Source organism: Ambystoma mexicanum, chromosome 1q (genome assembly GCF_040938575.1).
Source record: "Ambystoma mexicanum isolate Mex_15411 chromosome 1q, UKY_AmexF1_1, whole genome shotgun sequence".
In the NCBI taxonomy this organism is placed as follows: domain Eukaryota; kingdom Metazoa; phylum Chordata; class Amphibia; order Caudata; family Ambystomatidae; genus Ambystoma; species Ambystoma mexicanum.
In genome coordinates, this window is record NC_090922.1 from 393,650,647 (window position 1) to 393,675,745 (window position 25,099).

At 48.8% G+C, this 25,099-nt stretch overlaps 1 protein-coding gene across 2 annotated transcripts in view; it reads right to left on the reverse strand.

Annotated features, from left to right (window-relative positions):
• RPGRIP1L (RPGRIP1 like) overlaps window positions 1-25,099 on the reverse strand; it is a 1,574,704-nt gene that overhangs the window by 873,011 nt on the left and 676,594 nt on the right. For both annotated transcript variants that reach the window (XM_069639571.1, XM_069639577.1), the window contains exons 12-13: window positions 842-948; window positions 560-610 (exon numbers count right to left, since the gene is read on the reverse strand). In XM_069639571.1, the coding sequence (XP_069495672.1) occupies window positions 560-610; window positions 842-948 (158 nt within the window). The remainder of the gene's footprint in view (window positions 1-559; window positions 611-841; window positions 949-25,099) is intronic.

Genomic DNA, 25,099 nt, shown 5'->3' on the forward strand with positions numbered 1-25,099 from the left:
AGAATGAATATAAATTGGTGTCTGATTCAATGAAGACTTGCAAACAAACCGCATTAGTGTGGCATAATTTGGACAGTGTTGATCATTTCAGCAAATTAATGCCTGAGATACAAATAATCACATTTCCACCTTTACATGGTACAGTAGCGCAACATTTTTGTTAGCCTGTCTTTCCTATATATCAAAGAGTAAGTGGACAAAACACAGATGTCAGGCAAGGATGCAGTAGAGCAGTTAAAATGTAGAAAGGATACAGGACTGAAAAAGGAAAGCCTAGAGCATATATGCCAGGTCTGGCTTAATTCAATTTTGATGTAACAATGAAATATGCAGATAACCTAAACACATGCCCCACTGTCATCTATTCCTTTTACTTTACTCGAAATGACAAGCATCATAAGTACATGTCTCTGCAAGCCAAATTGCCTACTTTAACAGATGCACACATACAACCTACATCTGAAGCGCTAGTTATGATGTTCAAGACAAGCAAGGTTTATCATCGAGTTGAAATGTAGTCCAGAAAACAAGCGAAATGCATCCACTTCCTACACGTTACCTTGATGAGCATCATGGCTTCACTGAGTTCTGCCACATCAATATCACTCTCCTAGAGAGGAAACAGTCAATAATACGGGGGTTATGAGACATGAATAAGTAATCAAATAATACATTCAAAACATAGTGAATTCTCCTTATACTCGAGTACCATGATATCATAAATTTATAAACTCATGCATATTTTTGCATTCTTTTGCTTTTAAGGTGAGTACTATCTACATGCATAAAAGATGAAAGGTTGGTTCTTTTTGTCCATTTCTAGCACAAGGAAAAAATGTACCTTGGTGAAAAACTTCATGCGATCTTTAAATTCATCTAGCTGATGCTTATTTTCCAGATAACGCAGCTGCAAGTCCCTGTTCTCCTGGCTGAGCTTTTCATTTTGATCTGTAAACAAGAAAATATTTACCAGATGTAAGTGACAGATATATGTATTGAGAATGCAAATATTAGAATAGACTGTACAAAATAAATAAAGAAACATCCCAAGGACCCCTTCTGCACAGAAACAACACAAGAAGTGGGGCTCTCCATTTCAACATACGTTGCTCCTGCTACACTAGCTTTTTAGTGATCCATGTGAAGGTTAAACTAACTGCATATTTTTTGGGCATGTTTTGGAATGCAAAAAGCAACCTTATCATTTTGAATATAGCAAGGAATGAAGAGACTGACCAAGTGTTACCATGGTGATTGCTAAAGACTTTTATTCAAACGAAAAATAAATAACTATCTATCCTTAACTTTAATGGATTTCCCTACATAAACTAAAGAATCTTGGGTGCTCGTCAGGAAGTCTGTGTAAGTCCAAATCAAAAGGCACTGTGCCAGTCAAAAAGCTCCTACACTATCCCTGTCACTACAATAAACAATAATAAAGTTCTGCTTTAGCTTTGTGGTCCAAGAGAATGACTCCCTTCTCCTGGACGTCAAATGTCCAAGTTTCGGAATTCTGGAAGGCCACGGGACAGAAGATGATAGCAGCAATGAGGGGGGGGGGGGTGTTTCTTAACAGCCTGGAGGTAGGACAGTTGCTGCAAGACCTCCGTCAGGCCACAAGAGTAGTCATCCACAAGAAAGGGAAACCCCCAGACAACTGTGGTGCATATCGATAGATCTCCTTGCCAAATGGAGAACCCAAAATACTAGCGAAAGTGCTGGCCAATAGACTAAATCAGGGTCATGAATATAGGTTGATCCAGCATGATCAATTTGGCTTTCTGCCGGGGAGGTACACCCGGATGAATCTGAGTGCATAACGCCTTAGGCATGGCAGAGGAGCTGGCAGGTCATCACGCTGTCATTGCCCTGGACTCAGAAACCTTTTGACTCAGTGCAGTGGGGGTTCCTTTGAACAGTTATGAGTAAGATGGGCTTTGGACCTAAATTTCAGAGCTGGGTGAAGCTGCTCTATGCCGACCCCACGGCGAGAGTAAGGGTGAATGGGGTGTGCTTAAGGGAGTTTCCACTACAGAGGGGGACTAGGCAGGGGTGTCCGCTTTCCCCACTTTTGTTTTTACTGGGCGTGAGCCCATAGCGGCAAAGATCAGGGCAGCTCTCAGGATTAGGGGCTTTAGTTGGTCGGGGATCGGGAAGACCGAGTGTCCCTCTAGGCAGACGATATTTTGATCAACCTGGGTGTGCCCAGGTTCTCCGGGCCAGTGCTGATGGACGTGATAAGGGAATTCAGAGATTACAATGGTCTGCGCATTAACTGGGAAAATTCAGAGCAGCTGCCGGTGGAGGGTTGCCCCCTAAAGGTGGCGCAGAGGACGATTGAATATTTGGGTATTAACATAGGTACGGATGAGCATTGCTTTCTCTAAAACAACCTTGTTCCAGCCTTAGTATGGTCCAGGGCTGACGACCATCATTGGTCCACCTTACCAGTCTCACTGTCGGGATGGGCCAACCTGTTCAAGATGTTGACACTCCAGAGGCTGCTTTATGATCTCCAGAACACAACGTGAAGATCCCCAGAGGGTGTTCCGAGCCATTGAGGGACTGCAGAGGGAGGGTGTGGGGCAAGAAGGTTCCAAGAATTGCATGGTCTACCTTGGCCAGGTCGCTGTGGGAATAGGGGGCTGGTGGTGGTGGGATGGGGCTCCCCGACATCTGAAAATATGAATAGGCATCCCGGTTGGTGGCCGTGAATGAGTGGCTTTACAAGGAAGGGGGCAAGGGGAGGCTTCACATATTCAACTGTAAAACACATTCTGGAGAATCTTCCCTGGTGCTTATACTGTACAGGCACCCGTAAAGGGTCACCTGACTGGGGCCATCATGCAGAGGGTGTCTGACCATAGCAGTGCAGTCTTCTATCGATGGTTATAGTCTTCAACACCCCAAGGTGCTTTTCTTAGGCTCGTTGAGCATGTAGAATGTTTTCAGGGGAAGATTGGGGCAGGTGGGGGACCAGGGCCGCCTCCGTTTACGTTCCCAAATGGCAGTGGAGGAGAACAGAGATGTTGGGACAAGGTCTGGGGAGGGTGATTCCTCTGGTCCTTACTGTTTTCTATGTTTTTTTTTTTTAAATATGTTTTGTTGAAACTGTTGGTTGCTTTTTTTGGCTCATCACTTCCAGGGTTTGAAGAGTCCAGAGGCGACTCGATGGAGAGGGGCATATGGGTTGACAGTGTTTTCTGTAGGGTTGGGGGATGGCAGATGAAATTGGTGGACTCAATTTGCCTATTAAGCGTAAAGTGCTACAACTGAGGCTGCAAGCATTAAAAGTATCAATCATCTTCCTCAAGGAAACGCACCTGTTTCAGGGGGATGAGAAAAGGCTTCTCAGTAGGTTTTCCCCTGTACAATTATTTGCTATGAGTCCGCTGAAGAAAAGGGGGTTAGCAATTCTATTAGCAAGGGGAATACCCTTCCATAAGTTGGTGACAATGAGGGACCCGGAAGGTAAGAGTGTGACAGTGAAAGGCTCTCTATGGTGTTGCACTTAAACGTTGTTCCCTTTTATGCACCAAATGAGTATCAAGATGCACTTTTTGCCGATTTGACCCCCAAACTGGGTCTTTTCTGTGAAGGGGAAATAGTTGTGGGAGGGGACTTCAACTGAATAAATATGATGCTGGTCTCTTCCATGCAGATATCTAAGACGGTCTCGATAGAAATCAGCCAACGGGTACTGTCTGACCATGCCCTGGGGTTAATGGCGGCTCTGGACCTCTCAACACCCTGTCTAGTAGAAAGGAGGCACTGGCGACTTAACGACTCAAATCTGCGGGATTTGGCGGTAACACATCACATTAAGAACACTGCGCAGAAATATGTTGACGAGAATGATAATGGAGAGGTGGGAGAGGCAACAGCTGTCATTAGGGGCAAACTCAGAGCGAAAACTGCAGCATTTACAAAAGCCAGAGAAGCACAAAAGACAATATTGGCGACTGAAGTGGAGTTAAGGGAAACCAAACACAATCGAAGGCAATCACTGAAGAGCTTGCAGCTCTCAAGCTAGCAAGGACTCAACTGGAGGGTTATTTGATAGATTGTGCTGCAACAGCCTTGCTTTATACTAAACAATGTTTCCATTCCAAAGGGAATAAGGCAAATAAGATCCTATCTGCAAAACTTAGAAATATTTCTGCACGCACCCACATCACAGGGTTGAAAGAAATATCAGCGGAGGAAGGCAAACTGTCCATCATGAGTAAATTCTACCAAACTTTACAAGCGGAGGTACCAGCAGACGTCCTGGAGAAGATGAGGGAGTTTTCGACGGCCACCCACCTTTCTAGGGTGTCTGCGATTGATCAGGAGGATTAGGAGCGCCCGATAACACTGGAAGAAGTGGAACAGGCTACTAAATCAATCGTGGGGGGAAATCCCCAGGTCCAAATGGTTTCTCAAACCTTTTCTGTAAAAGGTTTTGTCCACCTACTCCAACTATTGGACTCTCTACTAATATTCTAATCTCCAAGCTGGAGAAGGATCCGACACCCTGTTACTCCTATTGCCCCACTACTTCCACCAACAGCGACTCTAAACTGTTCTCTAAGATTCTGGCAAACCTCATGATGGAGGTTCTCCCAAAGGTCATAGATATCGACCAGACTGGGTAGCCATGACAATGCGAGGCGAGTACTGAACCTACTGGAGGTGGGGCAGACGTCAGGGGTAGATGTGGGGATGGTGGTACTGGACGCCCACAAGGCGTTCGACAGAGTGGATTGGTGGTACATTCGGCATACTCTGGAAGCATTTGGCTTTGGCCCTAAGTTGACCACGTGGGTCATGGCCAACTAACCGGACAAATCTGCCTCACTCAGAGTCAACGGATGATACTCGCACAATCTGTCGATAGCCAGGGTAACTAGACAGGGGTGCCCGCTATCCCCACTGGTGTTCTCGTTGAGTATGGAGCGTCGTGCATGCTACATTAGGAATAATGCAGCAATAGACGTGGGACTCGGGCATGCGGGGCCTAGAGACCCAAATTACTCCTCACTGATGACGCCCAATGAGGCTGAAACAGGTCTTCTTTTTTGATCATTTGTTAGGCACTTGTACAACAAATAAAATGCGTATCAAAGCACCCACATGGTAACAGGGAGGGCACATGGGATAGAAAACAACAAACACACTGGAAGATAAAGACGAACCTACTAGGCCTTGTGAGCATTCAGAGAATGTAAGTGCAGAGAGAGGAGAAGGGAAGAGGGGGGTAAGTGCTGGAGTGCCTGTGAGCGAGCTGCAGGTGTAAGTGCCCAGAGTAGTAAGTGCTAAGTAACAATCATTTAGTAAGAGCAGATGCAGTTCCCATCTTCATCTTGTATCCTGGCTTGCAACATTATGTGTTACTACTGACTTCTGCAGTTGTATTCGCTCTCCCTTCTTGCTTCTCCACTCTTTTTGACGGTTTACTCTCTGTTCTCTCCTCCCCTCTCCCTTTTCCTATCTCCTCCCGTCCTCCCCTTACTTTCTTCTACGCACTAGTTAGGCAGAAACCTGTGCAGTTCCCTTGGGGACCACTGCAAAAGATTTAGGACTACAGGTGTTGGCAGCAAACCCACTTGGTAGCAGTCTGTACCACCCAGATTTACCTGGTAGCTGTGGCTGAGCAGTCAGACTTCCCTCAAGAAGAGTTAGGCAGTATGTAAAGTATACACAATAGGCACTCCGGTACAATAGCACAAGCAAACACTGACCAGAGCTTTGGTAACAAGGTATATAAATATTTATTTAAAAACACACTTATTGAAACACTCCAGCGCTATTATTGTAAATCACTCTAAACACAATTACGATTATTATATATACATCCCTTATTCCTTATCAGACAAGTCTTAGTTAACACCACTTATTTCCAAACAGAGGTGAGCGCTTAACTATAGATGGCACTCCAATAAGTTAACGAAAAAGGGAGGGAAAAAGGCAGAATGTAGGAAAATACACCACACTAATACTTAGGAACTCTTAGACAAGACAGGAAAGTCGAAAGTTACTTGTGAGCCAAAGTCCATAGGCCGGGCCCACTCTTGGAGAGAGCAGGGCACAAATGCACCCAAGATCACACAATGACAACAGGCTTAAAAAGTCTTGCAGGGAGTTCGGAAAGGTTTTAGTTAGGCTTAGAAAAGTTTAGCCAGGGCATCCCAGGCTAACCCAGGCTCGAAAGCTGGGGGCTAAATCTACCCCGTACAGTCGGTTGCAAGGGAAGCCAGGCGGAACACGGTACCTTAGGTGGAAAGGATCCTCCAGCGGGGGCAGTTGTTCCTTGCAGCGGGTGCAAGTCGCGGCGTCGTCCAGAGGAAGAGAAGATCTCGACGTGGAGGAAAGATGAAGGTCGTTGCACTGCCAGGGAAGAAACCAGCCGCGGAGTTTTCCGGTTAAAGGTACTACCCTTTGATTCGCGATAGTGGTAAAACGTGGTATCCCGGTTGCCGGGGTGCTTGGCACAGGCAAGGCGGCCACGAGTTGTTCCAGGAAGCAGACTGGTTGTCCCCACCAGTCGAAGGAAGAAGACTCTCCAGGCTGGAGATCTCCTCTGTCGTTGGGAAAAAAGTGGTGAGACGGTTCAGCAGGGCTCCACCGGTGGTGTGTCATGATCACTGCTTCCAAGGAGCCAGGACCAGCCCAACGTCCTTGGAAGCAGGCCCCTAATCCTAAGCCTAGGCACCAGCCGGTCCCTACTGGGACCTTTTGGACCTTGTCCTGGCGCCGGTGGCACCAGGCTCATCAAAGCCATCGGTCCCGGCACTGGAAGCGCCGGGCTCATAATATGTGTGAAGATGCTTGGGTGGACTTACCTGCAGCAGACCATGCTGCTTACTTACCATCTACATAGGAATCCTCTGTAAGCCAGAACTATTTTCTTACCTGGGTGGGGCAAGCTCCACGCTCTGGATACAACACTGGAACTCTTCTGGAACAGGAACTCTTTTCTTACCTAGACGGGGCCGTGGAGGAAGACGCCTCATCACTCCTAGGCTATTTAAACCACACCCGATTGATGAAGCGTGCTTCGCGTTATTCTGCATCTGCAGCAGAACGCTCACCAAGTCTGTTCCAGCTTTTCTTCTTCCGATCCTGTACCTGCAAGAACAATACTTACCATTCCAGTATCCAGTCTTCAGCAGCGCCTGTAAAAGACAAGACACAACAGGTTAGCACGACGACTTCACATGCAACGCATTCCTTACCTGGTCCATCGGCAGCGACCATTTCTTCACGCTGCACCTCCGCCTGTGGAGACAAAAGCATAGTTATTACTTACCGGCAATCCGCAAATTCTGGATGTTTTCAGCACTGCAACCCAGCATCTGAAAGACAAAAGAAGAGACATTAGACAGGTATTTACTTACGCCCATCGCGCTCTCCACAATAGAGCGCCTGCAACCACTCCGGCGTTTTCCATCACCTCTTCAGCACGAACTCACAGCTGTGAAGGAAAGAGACAGTTAAAGCGCTTGCATATACTCACGCATTTCCAAGCGCTTCTTTCCAAAGCTCTGGCTCCAGCTTTGGCTCTCTTCTTACCATCTTCTAACGCTAGAGCCCTGCAAAACAAATAGAACAAAGCATTATTCCGAGCCCTGTTCAATACTTACGTGTCCAGGCACCTAAAGATTATATGGACTAAAAGGTGTCCGGAAACTCACCGCTCGTGCTGTTAACGGCGGTTGCGATCCTCTGATGTTAAGAGGCCTACGTTTCACCCACTGAAGGAACTGGCAACGGCACCCTGCACCAGACGCAGATGGAGAGCTCAGCATTCACCTATCTAAAGTGAGCACGTTTACCTGGGGGCTCTACGGAGAATCTTAGACGAAAGAGAGAGAGAGAGAGAGAGAGAGAGAGTGAAGGACACTCAATTGCCCAGATCTTTAACCCCTTATATTCTTTCATCTGCAGAAATCTCACCCTTCGAGTTCGACACACAGTGCGAAGAGGCTCAGCCCCAGAAGCCAATCGAGTCCTGCACATCACTTTTCGAGTCACAGACTCCTTCCTGCCTAGACCAGCGCCTCTGTGGGAATCAGGTGAGCGTTACAGAACGCGAAGCCCACCAAAAAACTCCTACCCACGCGCAATGGAAACCTCGGACACAGACCAACTGGCCCGATTGCTTGGGGAACTAAGAGCAGAGGTACATGCAGCTCGTCAGGAAACAAACTCTTTGAGAAGAGAGCTAATAATATCCAAGGAGCGAACGGAGGACCTCGCTAGGCAATTACTACAAACGCAGGCAGGACAGACTCCTTTGCCCGCTCCAGGAGTAAGTTACCCTTCAGCATCCTCAAATCCAGTGCAAATCAATCTACCCGGTAATGTGCCTTTAGCTCCACCCGAATGCTTTTCTGGTGACCCAAAGAAAGTTGCAGTGTTTATCAACCAGTGCCGCCTACACTTCTTATGTCGCCCAGCTGCCTTTCCAACAGACCAGACCAAGGTGGCTTTCGTGCTTTCTTATCTCAGTGGCAGTGCCGCAGATTGGTCGATCCCTTTGGTCACTCAGGATGATCCGGTCCTTCACGATTTTCAGGCCTTCCAGTCCAGTATGGAGAAACTGTTCGCAAGACATGCCCAGGGGCAGGCCTTGGACAATGAACTCCTTTCGTTACGACAGGGTAATCAAGACCTCTTGACTTATATTGCCTCATTCAATAGACTTATAGTGGAAACTCAATGGCCGGAGGATAAAAGAATAACACTTTTCTACAGAGGCCTGCGTGGAGAGCTCAATGATGTGTTAGCTCAAATTGTGAATCCTCCACAAGAATGCTCAGACTATATTGACTTAGTTGTCCAATTAGACCACCGATTACAGAACAGGAAGGCTGATCGTTCCAAATTTGATACCCGAGTATTTTCTAAACCACAGACCTCAACTAGGGGAGCCGACACCGTGGAACCCATGCAACTAGGGGGCATGAAAGGACCTTTAACTCAAAAGGAGCGGGAAAGAAGAAGACAGCTGCAATTATGCCTCTATTGCGGAAACTCGGGGCACTTTCTTTGAGACTGCCCAGTGAAACCAGCTAAGAAGGCTGTAGGAGCCGCAGATACCTGTACCCAAAATTCTGAGCAGGGAAACGACCTAGCCCGACAAGTGTAGAGGTCCTCTTGCCGAGCGTTAAAATCTGTCCCGTGACCTCGCATTTCGTGGTGCCTATGGTCCTCATTAGCCCAGAACATCCGGATTGTTTGCATGCAATTGAAGCTTACATCGATAGCGGAGCAATCGGTAATTATGTGGACCGTGAACTGGTATCAAGGATGAATCTACCTCTTGTCCCTAAGGCAGTAAAAGACGTCATTACTACAGTGGATGGCACAGAGATAGCCTCCGGACCAGTAACGCATGCCACCCAAGAAGTGACGTTAGTGAGCCAAGATGGACACCGGGAGAAAATCGTGTTTGATGTGATCAAGGCCCCTCAGTTCCAGATCATTCTGGGAATTCCTTGGTTAGAGAAGCACAATCCTCAGATCGATTGGCGAGCAAAGACGGTTCAGTTTCCAGAATGTTTTACCACTTGTTATCCTCGGCCTGATGTTTCACTGGCAGCAATCTCTTCCGAGGTTCCCACATTACCTCCCGAATACCAGGAATTCCAAGACATCTTTCGGAAGGACCAAGCTAACACCCTGCCTCCTCATAGGTCCTACGACTGTCAAATAGACCTGATACCTGGAACAACTCCTCCTTGTAGTAGGATTTATGCCCTCACCGAGCCAGAGAATCTTCACCTCAGACAATATCTGGACCAATACCTAGCTAACGGGTTTATCCGTCCTTCAAAATCTCCAGCTTCCTCGGCTTTGTTCTTTGTTCCGAAAAAGGAAGACGACCTTAGGACTTGCATAGATTACCGCGCCCTGAATCAAATCACCGTTAAAAACAGATACCCGTTACCTTTGATCCCTGAACTCCTGGACCAAGTCAAAGACGCATGTATTTATACAAAGTTGGATCTCAGAGGAGCCTACCACTTGGTACGAATAAAAGAGGGCGATGAATGGAAGACGGCATTCCGCACCAAGTATGGGCTGTTCGAATATCAAGTGATGCCCTTTGGACTTTGTAACGCTCCTGACGCTTTTAAGTATTTTATGAACGATGTCCTTGGAGAACTCATAGATGTGTGTGTTGTTGTCTACATTGAGGACATCCTCGTCTATTCATCATCTGAAGAGGAACACCAGAGACACGTCAAAGAGGTTCTCGAGAGATTGCGTCAACATAACCTTTTTGCTAAGCTTGAAAAATGCGTTTTCAAAGTAACTGAAGTTGAGTTCCTGGGATTCATATTGTCACCTGACGGAGTCCATATGGATTCAAAGAAAGTCGATGCAATCATTAAGTGGCCATCACCAACCTCTGTAAAAGGAGTTCAAAGCATGTTAGGCTTCGCTAACTTTTACCGCAGATTCATTCCTGAATTCTCTCGGATAGTCCAGCCCATCACCGCTCTGTTAAAGAAGAACAAACGTTTTGAGTGGTCTACTGAAGCAGAACAAGCTTTTGAGGACTTAAAAGCTAAATTCATTTCTGCACCTGTTCTAAAACATCCTCGCCCAGAACTTCCCTACATCGTGGAAACGGATGCTTCTAGTCTTGCTATGGGGGCAGTTTTATCACAAAGAGATCCGGTCACACACCAATTACATCCTGTAGCCTTTTGGTCCCGCAAATTCTCGGCTCCCGAGATCAACTATTCAATTACAGACAAGGAACTTTTAGCCATCAGATCGGCCTTTAAAGCCTGGCGGCATTATCTTTTGGGAGCCAGACACAGTCACCGTAATGACTGATCACCGCAATTTACAACATCTGAAGACAGCCAAAGCTCAGTCTTCCAGACAGCTTCGCTGGGCTCTGTTTCTGGCTGAGTTTGACTTTATAATTACTTATCGACCAGGCAGTAAAAACGGAAAAGCAGATGCTCTCTCCCGGATGGGAGTAGATGAACATTTGACCAATCCAGAACCAATACCCATAATCCCAGAACAAAGGATTTTGGGTTTGGTCAGCGCTCAATCCTTTGAAGACATCAAGACTACAGTTAAATCACTCCTAAATCCGGCCGATTTGCAGGACTGGCAATTAAAGGGAAAAGAATTCTCAGTGGATCAAGACCTACCATATTTCCAAGGACGATTGTACTTGCCATGTGAGAAAATACAAAAACAAGTAATCTCCTGTTATCACGACTCTCTAATGGAGGGTCACCCTGGCATTACCAAAACCATGGAAAAGATCAAAAGACATTTCTGGTGGCCATCATGGAAGAAGGATATTAGAGACTTTGTAATCTCCTGCGGTGTGTGTGCCCAGAATAAAAGTCAGAAGGAGAAACCAGCCAGCCTATTACACCCATTAGACATCCCTCCCTGTCCATGGCATACCCTGTCCATGGATTTCATCACGGACTTACCTCCATGCTCAGGGTATAATACCATTTTAGTAGTCGTGGATCTATTCTCCAAGATGGCTCACTTCATTCCCCTGAAGGGCCTACCTTCAGCTTCAGTATTGGCCAGAGAATTCTTAGAAAACATTGTTCGGTTACACGGTTTTCCCTCGGTTTTGGTCTCCGATAGGGGAAGTCAATTCATCTCCCACTTTTGGCGAAGTTGCTGTCGTCTAGCCCAAATTGATGTAAGACTTTCAACCAGTCACCATCCCCAAACTGACGGACAAACCGAGAGGACAAATCAGACTTTAGAGCAATATCTACGTTGCATGCTGCAACAAACTGAAAACCCTTGGAAGGATATTCTTTGGATCGCTGAATACGCTTACAACAATTCGACTCATTCTGGAACCGGGAAGACTCCCTTCTTCCTATTATACGGACACCATCCTAGAACCTCTAACCTGGATCCTCCCCAAGAATTCGAAATTACTTGCACTCGGAGATCACTCGTGCTTTTAAGGAAGCTACTGCCCATCTGCAAAGAGCTAAAGCTCAATTCAAAAAAGGAGCAGATCGACACCGTAAAGAGGCCCCTCACTACGCAGTAGGAGAGCAGGTCTGGTTATCCACTAAGCACCTGCCTCTAAAAGGACCCCGCACCTTCATCCCAAGATACCTTGGACCCTATCTCATCTCTGCCATAGTTAATCCGGTGGCTGTCAAATTGGAATTACCTGCGCATATGAAAATACATCCAGTCTTTCATGTCTCCTTATTAAAACCAGTACAACCAGAAACCCGATTGACTAAACTCCCAGAACCTGTTTTGGTAGAAGGAGAACTTGAATTCGAAGTAAAGAACATCCTAGACTCAAAAATCACCAAATCTAAATTATATTACCTGATTGATTGGAAAGGATATGGCCCCCAGGAAAGATCTTGGGAACCCTCAGAATATGTCCACGCACCTCGTCTGGTCAAGAAATTCCATCTGAATCACCCCGACAAGCCAAAACCCCCGGAGAAGACACGCTTAGGAGGGGCCTTGAGGGGGGGTGCTGTCATGATCACTGCTTCCAAGGAGCCAGGACCAGCCCAACGTCCTTGGAAGCAGGCCCCTAATCCTAAGCCTAGGCACCAGCCGGTCCCTACTGGGACCTTTTGGACCTTGTCCTGGCGCCGGTGGCACCAGGCTCATCAAAGCCATCAGTCCCGGCACTGGAAGCGCCAGGCTCATAATATGTGTGAAGATGCTTGGGTGGACTTACCTGCAGCAGACCATGCTGCTTACTTACCATCTACATAGGAATCCTCTGTAAGCCGGAACTATTTTCTTACCTGGGTGGGGCAAGCTCCACGCCCTGGATATAACACTGGAACTCTTCTGGAACAGGAACTCTTTTCTTACCTAGGCGGGGCCGTGGAGGAAGACGCCTCATCACTCCTAGGGTATTTAAACCACACCCGATTGATGAAGCGTGCTTTGCGTTATTCTGCATCTGCAGCAGAACGCTCACCAAGTCTGTTCCAGCTTTTCTTCTTCCGATCCTGTACCTGCAAGAACAATACTTACCATTCCAGTATCCAGTCTTCAGCAGCACCTGTAAAAGATAAGAAACAACAGGTTAGCACAACGACTTCACATGCAACGCATTCCTTACCTGGTCCATCGGCAGCGACCATTTCTTCACGCTGCACCTCCGCCTGTGGAGGCAAAAGCATAGTTATTACTTACCGGCAATCCGCGAATTCTGGATGTTTTCAACACTGCAACCCAGCATCTGAAAGACAAAAGAAGAGACATTAGACAGGTATTTACTTACGCCCATCGCGCTCTCCACAATAGAGCGCCTGCAACCACTCCGGCGTTTTCCATCACCTCTTCAGCACAAACTCACAGCTGTGAAGGAAAGAGACAGTTAAAGCGCTTGCATATACTCACGCATTTCCAAGCGCTTCTTTCCAAGGCTCTGGCTCCAGCTTTGGCTCTCTTCTTACCATCTTCTAACGCTAGAGCCCTGCAAAACAAATAGAACAAAGCATTATTCCGAGCCCTGTTCAATACTTACGTGTCCACGCACCTAAAGACTATATGGCTTAAAAGGTGTCCGGAAACTCACTGCTCGTGCTGTTAACGGCGGTTTGCGATCCTCTGATGTTAAGAGGCCTACGTTTCACCCAGTGAAGGAACTGGCAACGGCACCCGGCACCAGACGCAGATGGAGAGCTCAGCATTCACCTATCTAAGGTGAGCACGTTTACCTGGGGGCTCTACGGAGAAGCTTAGACGAAAGAGAGAGAGAGAGAGAGAGAGAGAAGGACACTCAATTGCCCAGATCTTTAACCCCATATATTCTTTCATCTGCAGAAATCTCACCCTTCGAGTTCGACACACAGTGCGAAGAGGCTCAGCCCCAGAAGCCAATCGAGTCCTGCACATCACTTTTCGAGTCACAGACTCCTTCCTGCCTAGACCAGCACCTCCGTGGGAATCAGGTGAGCGTTACATGGTGTCGTCGTAGCAGGTCGGCTCAGCTTCTCCCTCGTCGGATTCTTAGGTCCTGTGGCGACTTCTGAAGTTCCAGTCCCCAAAGCCCTGCTTTTATGCAGCAAACCCCCATTCACTCAGCCTAGCTGTCACTCAAACATGCTAAGTGGTGAGCCGGCCGGCTCACCACTTGGGCCAATCAGGACGGAGTGCAACTTGAGTTGCCTAGGTAACTCAGCCCAGGGTGCCTAAACACCCTCCCACACCCCCTGTGGTACCCAGACAGAGGGGCACCACTTTTGGAGGCTTCTGTGGAGAAGCCTGCCAAAAAGTGGAACAAAGGCCTCGACTTGGGTTGGAGTCACAGAGGAGAACACAAACACCATTTTAGAACCGAGTCTTGGCAAAAAATACCAACCGGAGAATTAATATTAAATTTAATATAATTAAATAAACCGGCGGTATGTTCGAGGCTATGAGAATTAAATAATTAAAGTTGGTAGCCTCGAACAATGGGAAAATCCCATAGGAATATATTCGCAGTCGAATATAAAAAGTAGTTTCCACTGTCACCAGCCAAAACTCGATCAGGGGGGACGGAGACGTGCCCCCTCGACTAACAGTTCTGGTTTCTACTAGTTCTGTTCAGAATTTGAGACTAGTAAAGTCAATGGTGACTTTACATGCCCTGCGAGACAGTAGTCAGTCCCAGGGTATGGAGTCTATACTGGGGGGTCACTATGACACCCCTGTGTTACTGCACTGAGGGTGCTGTGTAACACATATCACAAAAACACATGAAGCCCTATGGAGTAAAAGACCCCATGGCCCATTAAACACATATAGAGTCAAAGAAACACACTCAAATCATGCTCAAGATTGAGGGTAAAAGAGTCTCACTCTTGGCAGGGGAAAAAATAAACCCCAAAAAATCCAGCAAAGCTGCTGGGGGACTCAATAGGTTAGGAAATTCAGCCTAAACAGAGAATTATCCCTAACAGCAGGCAGAGTACGATAGTTAATTTCACATCCTTACTGTACATGGTATGTAAGAATGTCATTGTATTTTCACTTGTTCCCTCCATTGCCTTGAAGCGCTTTGAAACACATAGTGTATAGGTGCTATATAAATAAACTATATCATATCATATCATATCAAGTTACAGATAGCGGGGTCCCAGGCCCAGACTGCCTTATGGATGGTGTAGAGGGATTTGAACTTGATCCTTGCAGCACCAGGAGCAAAGGATGCTTGGGGTCTCGTGCAGAAGGGATGTGACCTAGCCGTTCTGGCTGGACTGCTCCTTTTGGGCCAGGACCAAGCCTGATTCGCATATGGTCTTTCCCCTTCTGTAATGACTTAACAGGGTGAAGAATAATGGTCTGGAGGGTTGCCCAGAGCAGTGCCAGAGGTTAGGATTAATTCCAAACTTTCCAGCAATCACCACTTGTTTGGGATTAAGGTGGGTGGGGCAGAATATAAGATCTCTCTTTATGCAGGTGACATTCTGTTGACTTTGTGGAACCTCTGTGCCTCTTTATGGTGGATTTTAGGCAGGTCTCAGGCTTCAAAGTCAATTACATCAAATCGTATGGGTTGCATGTCTCACTGCAGTTTCGAGACAGGGCTCCCTTGAGCGGTCTGGCCCAGATAAAATGGAATCAGCAAGCTATTCCATACTTGGCCATACAGATTCCAAGTAAGGCCACAGAGGTTTTTCACCAGTACTTCCACCCTTTGTTCAAGGAGTTGTCAAAGGACTCAGTGAGATGGGGAGGGCAGGAAATGTCCCGGTTTGGCAGAATTGCTGTGATCAGAATGAATCTGATCCCCATACTGCTCTACCTTTGTTTAGCATTACCTCTCAGGAGCCCAGACTTGAAGCTGCGGGCCCTACAGGGAAATATTTTAAATTCATATGGGGGAATAAACAGGCGAGGATCTCCAGAAGGGTGTTGCTGAGGCCATTGAAGGTGGATCTGCGTGATCCTCCGTCACGGAAAAGTCTATGACGGAAAAGTTTGCATGGGAAATGTATGCACCACCAAAGGTGCGTACATTTCCCATGCAAACAAACATTGCAAATCATTACATTTGAACACCCCCCACCCCAACCCACACCACAACCCCCACCCACACCCCCAACATAAACATTCCCTACTTACCTTTTCTTCAGGTTGTCTCCCTGTGGCTCCAGTTCCGATGTTTTGTTTTTGGTTTTTTACAGGGGCTGCAGGGGTGTCTATACTCTAAAGTATAGTGAGCAGAGGGTTGCAGTGGGATACCCCCGCAGACCCAGTTTTATTATTATTTTTTTTTCTTCTCAGTTGCACTGCGGGGGGGTGTCCCCAACAACACCGCGCTCACTATACCACACAAAACTGTTTTGGGAGGCCTGAAGAATGACTCCTTCCCCTGGCTCACTTGACTTTTGATGACAATATTTCTTAACAGTTCTTATTAAGTTTTGTACTTCTTTCCAGGCTTTCGCCAAGTTATTTTAAGTCTTCCTGCTTCACTTTGTTTACTGTTACCATAGGTATTGTTGTGAAGGCGACTACTCCAGAGTCCTTGGTTATCTTTGCTGGAATCACAGAGACGAGGGAGATTACTCTCGAGGCTTTGGTGGTAGACTTTGCCCCAACTACTGAGATGTGGGATATCACTCCTGAGGTGTTGATTGGCCTTGCAACAATTATTGGGGCAAGGCAGCTCCCTCCGGATGCTTATTCCACTTTGCTTCTTTTTACAACAAGGAGTGCGATCACTCCCGATGCTTTGGTCAGCTTTACAAGAATTACTAAGACGAGGGAGATCCCTCCCAGTGCATTAGTTATCTTCCCCCAATCCCCTACTGGGTCTACCATGGTTCCTGTTACCGCTTTCTGGACATTGGGGCCGCTCTTCTGCGTTCGTCCTTTGTCGTCGCTCTTTCCCTGCTTCTCTCTACCTCGCTTCAGTTCTGCAGGGCCTCCGGTACCGGCATTGTTAGGCGACCAACCACTCCACCTCCCTGAGGTCACGCCACCGATAACCGGATTATCACTTCTGCATTTGTTGGGCATCCTTCTAGCTCCCGAGGCTTCCTCCGACCTTCCATCCACGTCCTCTTGACAGAGGACTTGCTTCTCCGTCCGGCACCTTCATTGCTGGGTTTGAACTTCCTGGGCAGGTGAGTCTTCTGTTAGGGAGAATTTTCATAAATGATTCTCATAAATGTGCGAATTCCCTTCACCTTAGAGACTCCCAGCAACTTTGCTGGATTTTGAGGACTTGATTTTTTACCTGGAGAGAGTGTGACCCTTTTTCCCCACTCTCTCATGTGTTTTGAAATGTGTTTTACACTTGTGTTTTCTTTGGATATGGAGTTTTAGACAACTCCATAGGCATCATCTTTTCATGTGTGTCACTGTCACATCTAGGCAGGGATGGCGGGTTTGGAACCGCTGGCATTACGGTCCGCCATAGCATTTCCCATCACGTTCCTTCCTTTCCGCCTGCACCGTTCTAGCTGTTGCACCGTTACGTAGCCGGAAGTATATATTTCACCACTTCCTGGTTACGAACGCGTTGCAACGTTTCCGGGTTTCCTCCTGTGTTGCTGTCTCTCTCGGTGTATACTTATTTCCCTCGGTCCCTTGTGTGTAATTTTTCCCCTTTTGTTACGTTTTGCTTTCCTTCTGTTTTCTTGCAGTCCTTCTTTTGTTCGTCCTCTCTCTCCTCCTGCTGTTGCTCCCCCTTTTCATAATCTACTTGCCTCCCTTCCTCCCTCCTCTTTTCTTTCTGTTCCTCTTTCCCTCTTTCTGGCCTGTTTTCTCAGGATCCTTCCTTTTCCTCTTATCTTTACTCCTCCCCTGATTCATATCTATCTGCTGTGTACCAGTCCTCTGCCTGCCATACGGATTGCCTCTCCCCTGCCCTTGGTACCTTCCAGTCAGCTGTGTTCCTGAACTCTGCTTGTCTCACGGATTGCCTCTGCCTTGCCCTTGTACCTAGCCGTCAGCTGTGCACCATAACTTTGCCTGTCTTACGGATTGTCTTTGCCACGAATTCGGTACTTCGGTCATTTTTGGATTGAACTTGAATTTACCTTGCGGGATATTCTACCGCCCCGAATCTCCATTCACTATAAGAGCCAGCCACTCGAGCCTGTTCCTCATTTCCTTGAAGGAAGTCTCATAGGGGTTTTTTGTGCCATCGGCTTTTTCCCCTTAATTGGCGTTCCCGGAGGGATTACCCCCGTTACACCTTTTACAGTGACACGGTGGCATCTTACAGGGGACGTCCATACCTTCATAAAAAAAAGGAGAGACCTACAAGCCACTAGAAAGGGAAATCCAAGAAGAAGGTGGAAGGTGAGGAGTCGGGGGAGGAGGGTGAAACCGAGTTGTCTTATGAAGAAGAGGATTTTACCGACTTTAGTGACAGTCACACAGCACCCTCAGTGCAGTGACACAAAGAAGCCTTACAGGCTTTCCAAAGGTTTAAATACCTTCTTTGGGATAAACTACTGTTGACTTTACTAGTCTCTTTAAATTCCTAGACCCAGCACACCCTATCTTACAATAGAGTGCTGGAGGGGTTACTTAGTATCCCCTGTGTATAGATACTCATGTAGCAGTGAAATGCTACCCTTTCCTCTCAAACTGGCTGGTGGCAGTAGTTTTACAATGAACTACCATGATTTTTCCCGACCGTGAACACCAGTAGCGTTAAATCGCGGGAGCCATGTTTTTCAAGATGGCGTCTGAGCCCCCTTTGTTTAAAAAGGTCCCAGTCTTCTTTTTTCGCCATTTCTTTTTTGGAAAGGTCCTTCTAGAGTTTGTCTCTGCGCGCCAAACCAGGTTTGGTCCCTTTGTTCCATCGCCTTTGGCGGGCTTCAGGACTGAAGACCGCCTCTGGCGCCCGAGTGTCTGGGGTGGGCAGGAAGTGAGGGAGGTGCTCGAAACTCCCTGTGCTTAGTGCAAATGAACTCTAGTGTGATTGGCTGGCTGACTGTCCGGCAAGGACAGCCACCGTGCTGGGTGAGTGACAGCTAGGCTGGAATGAATGGGAGAAAACTAGATAAAAGGCAAGTCTCTTGGCTTGAAGACAGAGTCGACCACTGTAACGAAAGAACCGAAGACGAGCTTGAAGAGGATGGCTGCTGCATCTCCTGGACCGTTGGTTTGCCCGGTGAAGCCCTGCTGCAGGTCCAAATCGCTAAATTCATCTCAACAGAGATGCCCTGCAAGGACGACTTCTCCCTTTGAGTTGGTGGGACCAATCAACTCGACACTTAGCCACCTGGATACCATTCTCAGAGATGGTTGTATTTTCCTCAGAGTGCTGCAGGAAACCGAATAACCAGGGAGAGAGACACCAGTTTGTGTGCTTGACTACAGCTACGGGAATTAGTTGCTAGCTTTTTAACCAGTCCCAGCGCAGTACAGGAGTCCCCCGACATCCTCCCTCTTGTCCCGACGAATGAGGCTTCAGCTGCATCTTTTTCTTCATTTGAAAGGTACTGTGAAACGAGACAGAGTACTTACCTCTCGCGGTGAAAGTGCTTGAAACTTTCGCAACTAGCAGGCCTAATCAGCTTGTGACCCAACATGTAATTCTTCTTTTTACAAACTACTTCTGAGAACTTCTACAGAGACTTTACCGTTTACTTACCAGAATCATTTTTACATATCCAAGACTTTAGCCCATTGACTTTGGCCTAACCCAATGAATCGAATAGACTCCTCTGGTGAACTGAAAGTATCTGCACTGTTTAAGAAATTGTAATCCTTTCATGTTCTAACCCTATTCCTTTTTGCTCCTCCTTCAAAGTATTCTGAATGCCATTTTGCTCCTTCAAAGTAGTGTGAATGCATCAGAAACTTAATGAGTATAGTACTGAAGTGTATTTGTGTATGATATTTAACCCTTTAAGTGCCAAGGACGAGGTATCTCGTCCTTGGAAGTGCACACGCAGTGCCAAGGACGAGATAGCTCGTCCTTTTCGGCACCTTGTTTTGAGAGATCCCTGCAAAGCAGGGATCGCTCAAAACTGTAATCCAACCCCCGGGCTATGTGAGGGGGAGGTCCCCCCTCACTGCCCGGGGGTTGGATTTCCTTCAGTTTCACGCCGACGTGCGTGACGCACGTCGGCGTGAAACGGAAAGCAATTCCACCGCAGCAGCCATTTTCGGCTGCTGCGTTGGAGAGAGAAGGTGAGTGCCCTTCTTGTTCCGCCTCGATCTCCGGCTGTATTTCAAGCCGGAGATCGAGGCGGGTATCGTTGGAAAGGGGAGATCTTCCCCTTTCCAACGGTACCCATTGTGTGACTTTGCTGCCCGCGGATCGGGCGCAGGGCGCCTCGATCCGCGGGCAGCAACGTCACGGATCAAACGAAGATCCTTTTGTGACGCGTGGGGGAGGGGGGGCTGCTTACTAGGTTAGCGGCCCCCTTCCCCCGTGGCCCCAAAGCATGGGGCCACAGCGCCAGGGACCCCTGGGGGCAGATGATCACTGCCCCCAGGGGTGGGGGGAAAAAAAAAAAAAAAAATGTCGAGGGAAGGAGGGTGGTGGGTGGGGGTTTTGGGCCCTGGGGCCCACTGGGCCACCAGGGATTGACCTAAAAGTGGTGTCCCTGGAAAGGGGACTTTCTCCCCTTTCCAGGGACACCACTCATATGCCGCATTGCTGGTCACGGTGACCAGCAACCCACTGAACCACCATGGATCTGTTTGTGAGTTGGGGGGGAGGGGGGCTGCTTCAGGTAAGCATCCCCCCCCCCCGGCCCCCAAAGCATGGGGACACATGAAAATGAACCCTGGGGGCAGATGGCTGACCATCTGCCCCCAGGGAAATAATAAAAGAAAAAAAATAATAATCCGAGGGATGGGGGGAGGTGGAAGGGGGTTTGGGGTCCTGGGGCCCACTAGGCCACCAGGGATTGAGCAGAAAGTGGTGTCCCTGGAAAGGGGACTTTCTCCCCTTTCCAAGGACACCACATATGAGGCATTGCTGGTCACGGATCGGCGCAGAGCGCTCGATCCGTGACCAGCAACCCACGAGACCACCATGGATCTCTTTGTGAGGTGGGGGGGGGGAGGAGGCTGCTTCAAGTAAGCAGCCCTCTCCCCCCTCCCGACCCCAAAGCATGGGGGCACGTGCATGTGAACCCTGGGGCAGATGGCTGACCATCTGCCCCAAGGGAATGTAAAATAAAAAATAAAAATGAAATGATGGGAAACAGGGTTGGGGGAAGGGGTGGGGGCCACTAGCCACCATGGATTTTTTACTGAATGAAAGGGGGGGTGTCCCTCCATGGGGGGGGGGTGCCCCCCCAACCGAAGTAGAAAGGGGGCACCCCTTGTAACCCTCCCTGGGGGCAGATATCTGTTCCTAGGAAGGGGCATCTGACCCCAGGGAGGGATGCATGAGGTGGGCCCCCCCTATCTGCCCCAGGGAGGGTTGGGAAGGGGTGGGGGCCACTAGCCACCATGGATTTTTTACTGAATGAAAGGGGGGGTGTCCCTCCATGGGGGGGTGCCCCCCCAACCGAAGTAGAAAGGGGGCACCCCTTGTAACCCTCCCTGGGGGCAGATATCTGTTCCTAGGAAGGGGCATCTGACCCCAGGGAGGGATGCATGAGGTGGGCCCCCCTATCTGCGCCCAGGGAGGGTTGCATGAGGTGGGGCCCTCCATTTGGGGTGGGGGGGGATTGAGGGCCACCCCCCGTTGCGGTACATCATGCGCTGCCAATTTAGGGTGGCCCTCAGCCCCCCCTAAAAAGCAGCCTGTGGTTTTGTAATTTTTGTTTTGTTTACCCAACTTTGCTTGGTGCAGATGGCCACATTAGTGTGGCTATCTGCCCCCAGGGTGCCCAAACCCTACTGCCCCATCTATTGGGGGTCCAGCCCCACCTTTTGGGGTGGTCCTCTCCCCCCTCGCCCCAAATGGAGGTGGGGTGTACCTCACGCAGCCGTTTGGAGGAGGCCCAGGGAGGCCTGCATGAGGTGTGTCCCCCAGCCATTGGGGGTGGGGTGGGAGGGGGCACCCCAAAAGCTGGGGCAGGACCCCCAATAGATGGGGCAGTAAGGTTTGGGCACCCTGGGGGCAGATAGCCACACTAATGGGCCCATCTGCACCAAGCCAAGTTGGGTAAACAAAAAAAAATATACAAAACCACAGGCTGCTTTTTAGGGGGGGCCGAGGGCCACCCTAAATTGGCAGCGCATGATGTACCGCAACGGGGGGTGGCCCTCAACCCCCCCCCCACCCCAAATGGAGGGCCCCACCTCATGCAACCCTCCCTGGGCGCAGATAGGGGGGGCCTCACCTCATGCATCCCTCCCTGGGGTCAGATGCCCCTTCCTAGGAGCAGATATCTGCCCCCAGGGAGGGTTGCATGAGGTGGGGCCCTCCATTTGAGGTGGGGGGGGGGTTGAGGGCCACCCCCCGTTGCGGTACATCATGCGCTGCCAATTTAGGGTGGCCCTCAGCCCCCCCTAAAAAGCAGCCTGTGGTTTTGTAATTTTTTTTTTGTTTACCCAACTTTGCTTGGTGCAGATGGCCACATTAGTGTGGCTATCTGCCCCCAAGGTGCCCAAACCCTACTGCCCCATCTATTGGGGGTCCTGCCCCCTGCGCCCATATCTGTAAGTTGCGCCGGTCGGCAGAATGTCTGAGATTTCCCTCTGAAAAGAGACTTGGGGTTACTTGTGTTTTAGGCTTTCCCCTTGGCGGCCAGGTAGGTGCACCCACACATGTGAGGTACCGTTTTCATCGGGACACCTGTGGGAACGCGGGACGGTAGGCCATGTGTTGTTGGGGGCGTGTTTCGATGGGTGAGTCGAGGGAAATGTGAGGAAAATGCGTATTTTTTCCCACATTTCGGACTTTGCGGGGGTGTCTGGGTAATAAATTCTGGGGCGATTTGGGCATATCATACCTCTGCGGATTCCCACGGGTGTCCTCTTTTCGGAAATGCATGGGGTTCCCCGTTTTCCTCGGTGGCTTGGACACCCGAAGCCCATATCTGTATGATGTGAGAGTGTGACATTTCCGGTGTGAAAACAGACTTGGGGTTACTTGTGTTTTAGGCTTTCCCCTTGGCGGCCAGGTAGGTGCACCCACACATGTGAGGTACCGTTTTCATCGGGACACCTGTGGGAACGCGTGACGGTAGGCCATGTGTTGTTGGGGGCGTGTTTCAATGGGTGCGTCGAGCGAAATGTGCGGAAAAAGTGTTTTTTTCCCCACATTTCGGACTTTGCAGGGGTGTCTGGGTAATAAATTCTGGGGCGATTTGGGCATATCATACCTCTGCGGATTCCCACGGGTGTCCTCTTTTCGGAAATGCATGGGGTTCCCTGTTTTCCTCGGTGGCTTGGACACCCGAGGCCCATATCTGTACATTGTGCCGGTCGGCAGAATGTCTGAGATTTCGCTCTGAGAACAGACTTGGGGTCTCTTGTGTTAGGCTTTCCCCTTGGCGGCTAGGTAGGTGCACCCACACATGTGAGGTACCGTTTTCATCGGGACACCTGTGGGAACACGGGACGGTAGGCCATGTGTTGTTGGGGGCGTGTTTCGATGGGTGAGTCGAGCGAAATGTGAGGAAAATGCGTATTTTTTCCCACATTTCGGACTTTGCGGGGGTGTCTGGGTAATAAATTCTGGGGCGATTTGGCCATATCATACCTCTGCGGATTCCCACGGTTGTCCTCTTTTCGGAAATGCATGGGGTTCCCTGTTTTCCTTGGTGGCTTGGACACCCGAGGCCCATATCTGTATGATGTGAGAGTGTGACATTTCCGGTGTGAAAACAGACTTGGGGTTACTTGTGTTTTAGGCTTTCCCCTTGGCGGCCAGGTAGGTGCACCCACACATGTGAGGTACCGTTTTCATCGGGACACCTGTGGGAACGCGTGACGGTAGGCCATGTGTTGGTGGGGGCGTGTTTCGATGGGTGCGTCGAGCGAAATGTGCGGAAAAAGCGTTTTTTTCCCCACATTTCGGACTTTGCAGGGGTGTCTGGGTAATAAATTCTGGGGCGATTTGGGCATATCATACCTCTGCGGATTCCCACGGGTGTCCTCTTTTCGGAAATGCATGGGGTTCCCTGTTTTCCTCGGTGGCTTGGACACCCGAGGCCCATATCTGTACATTGTGCCGGTCGGCAGAATGTCTGAGATTTCGCTCTGAAAACAGACTTGGGATTACTTGTGTTTTAGGCTTTCCCCTTGGCGGCCAGGTAGGTGCACCCACACATGTGAGGTACCGTTTTCATCGGGACACCTGTGGGAACGCGGAACGGTAGGCCATGTGTTGTTGGGGGCGTGTTTCGATGGGTGAGTCGAGCGAAATGTGAGTAAAATGCGTATTTTTTCCCACATTTCGGACTTTGCGGGGGTGTCTGGGTAATAAATTCTGGGGCGATTTGGGCATATCATACCTCTGCGGATTCCCACGGGTGTCCTCTTTTCGGAAATGCATGGGGTTCCCAGTTTTTCTCGGTGGCTTGGACACCCGAGGCCCATATCTGTATGATGTGAGAGTGTGACATTTCCGGTGTGAAAACAGACTTGGGGTTACTTGTGTTTTAGGCTTTCCCCTTGGCGGCCAGGTAGGTGCACCCACACATGTGCGGTACCGTTTTCATCGGGACACCTGTGGGAACGCGGGACGGTAGGCCATGTGTTGTGTTTGTGTGGTTTTCATAACGTTTTGACCCATTTGCTGGAGCCCTTTGTCTCACAACCCTTTCTTTTCCCAAATGTGACCTACATTTAGTCGCTGCTTTAGCCACCATACACTTTTGTAACCTGCACAAGTCACCTACCCTTGAAAAGGTCTGCCTGTGCTCTTTCAAAAAATGTATGGCTGCCATTCCTCACCACATTGGTTTTCCCAATTTACACATGCTAAGTGCGTCTGGTCAGGCCGTGAGCGTAAAACTCCTGTGTACCATGGCTCAGTTTTTGGCTTGTGGTATTGCTTGTTTTGTACAAACACTACAAAAATGGTATGCTCTCCTAACTGCAAGAGTCGGGGGAATGTAGCGGAGCATTGCTTTTCTCAAAATTCATAGAAGCCATTGCCGTACCAAGCCAACCATGTCCACCACATACCTTTTTTTTCAGTCATTTTCCCGCTTTTCCCCCATTCGATGGCAGTTTCCCCTACCTAGTTGTT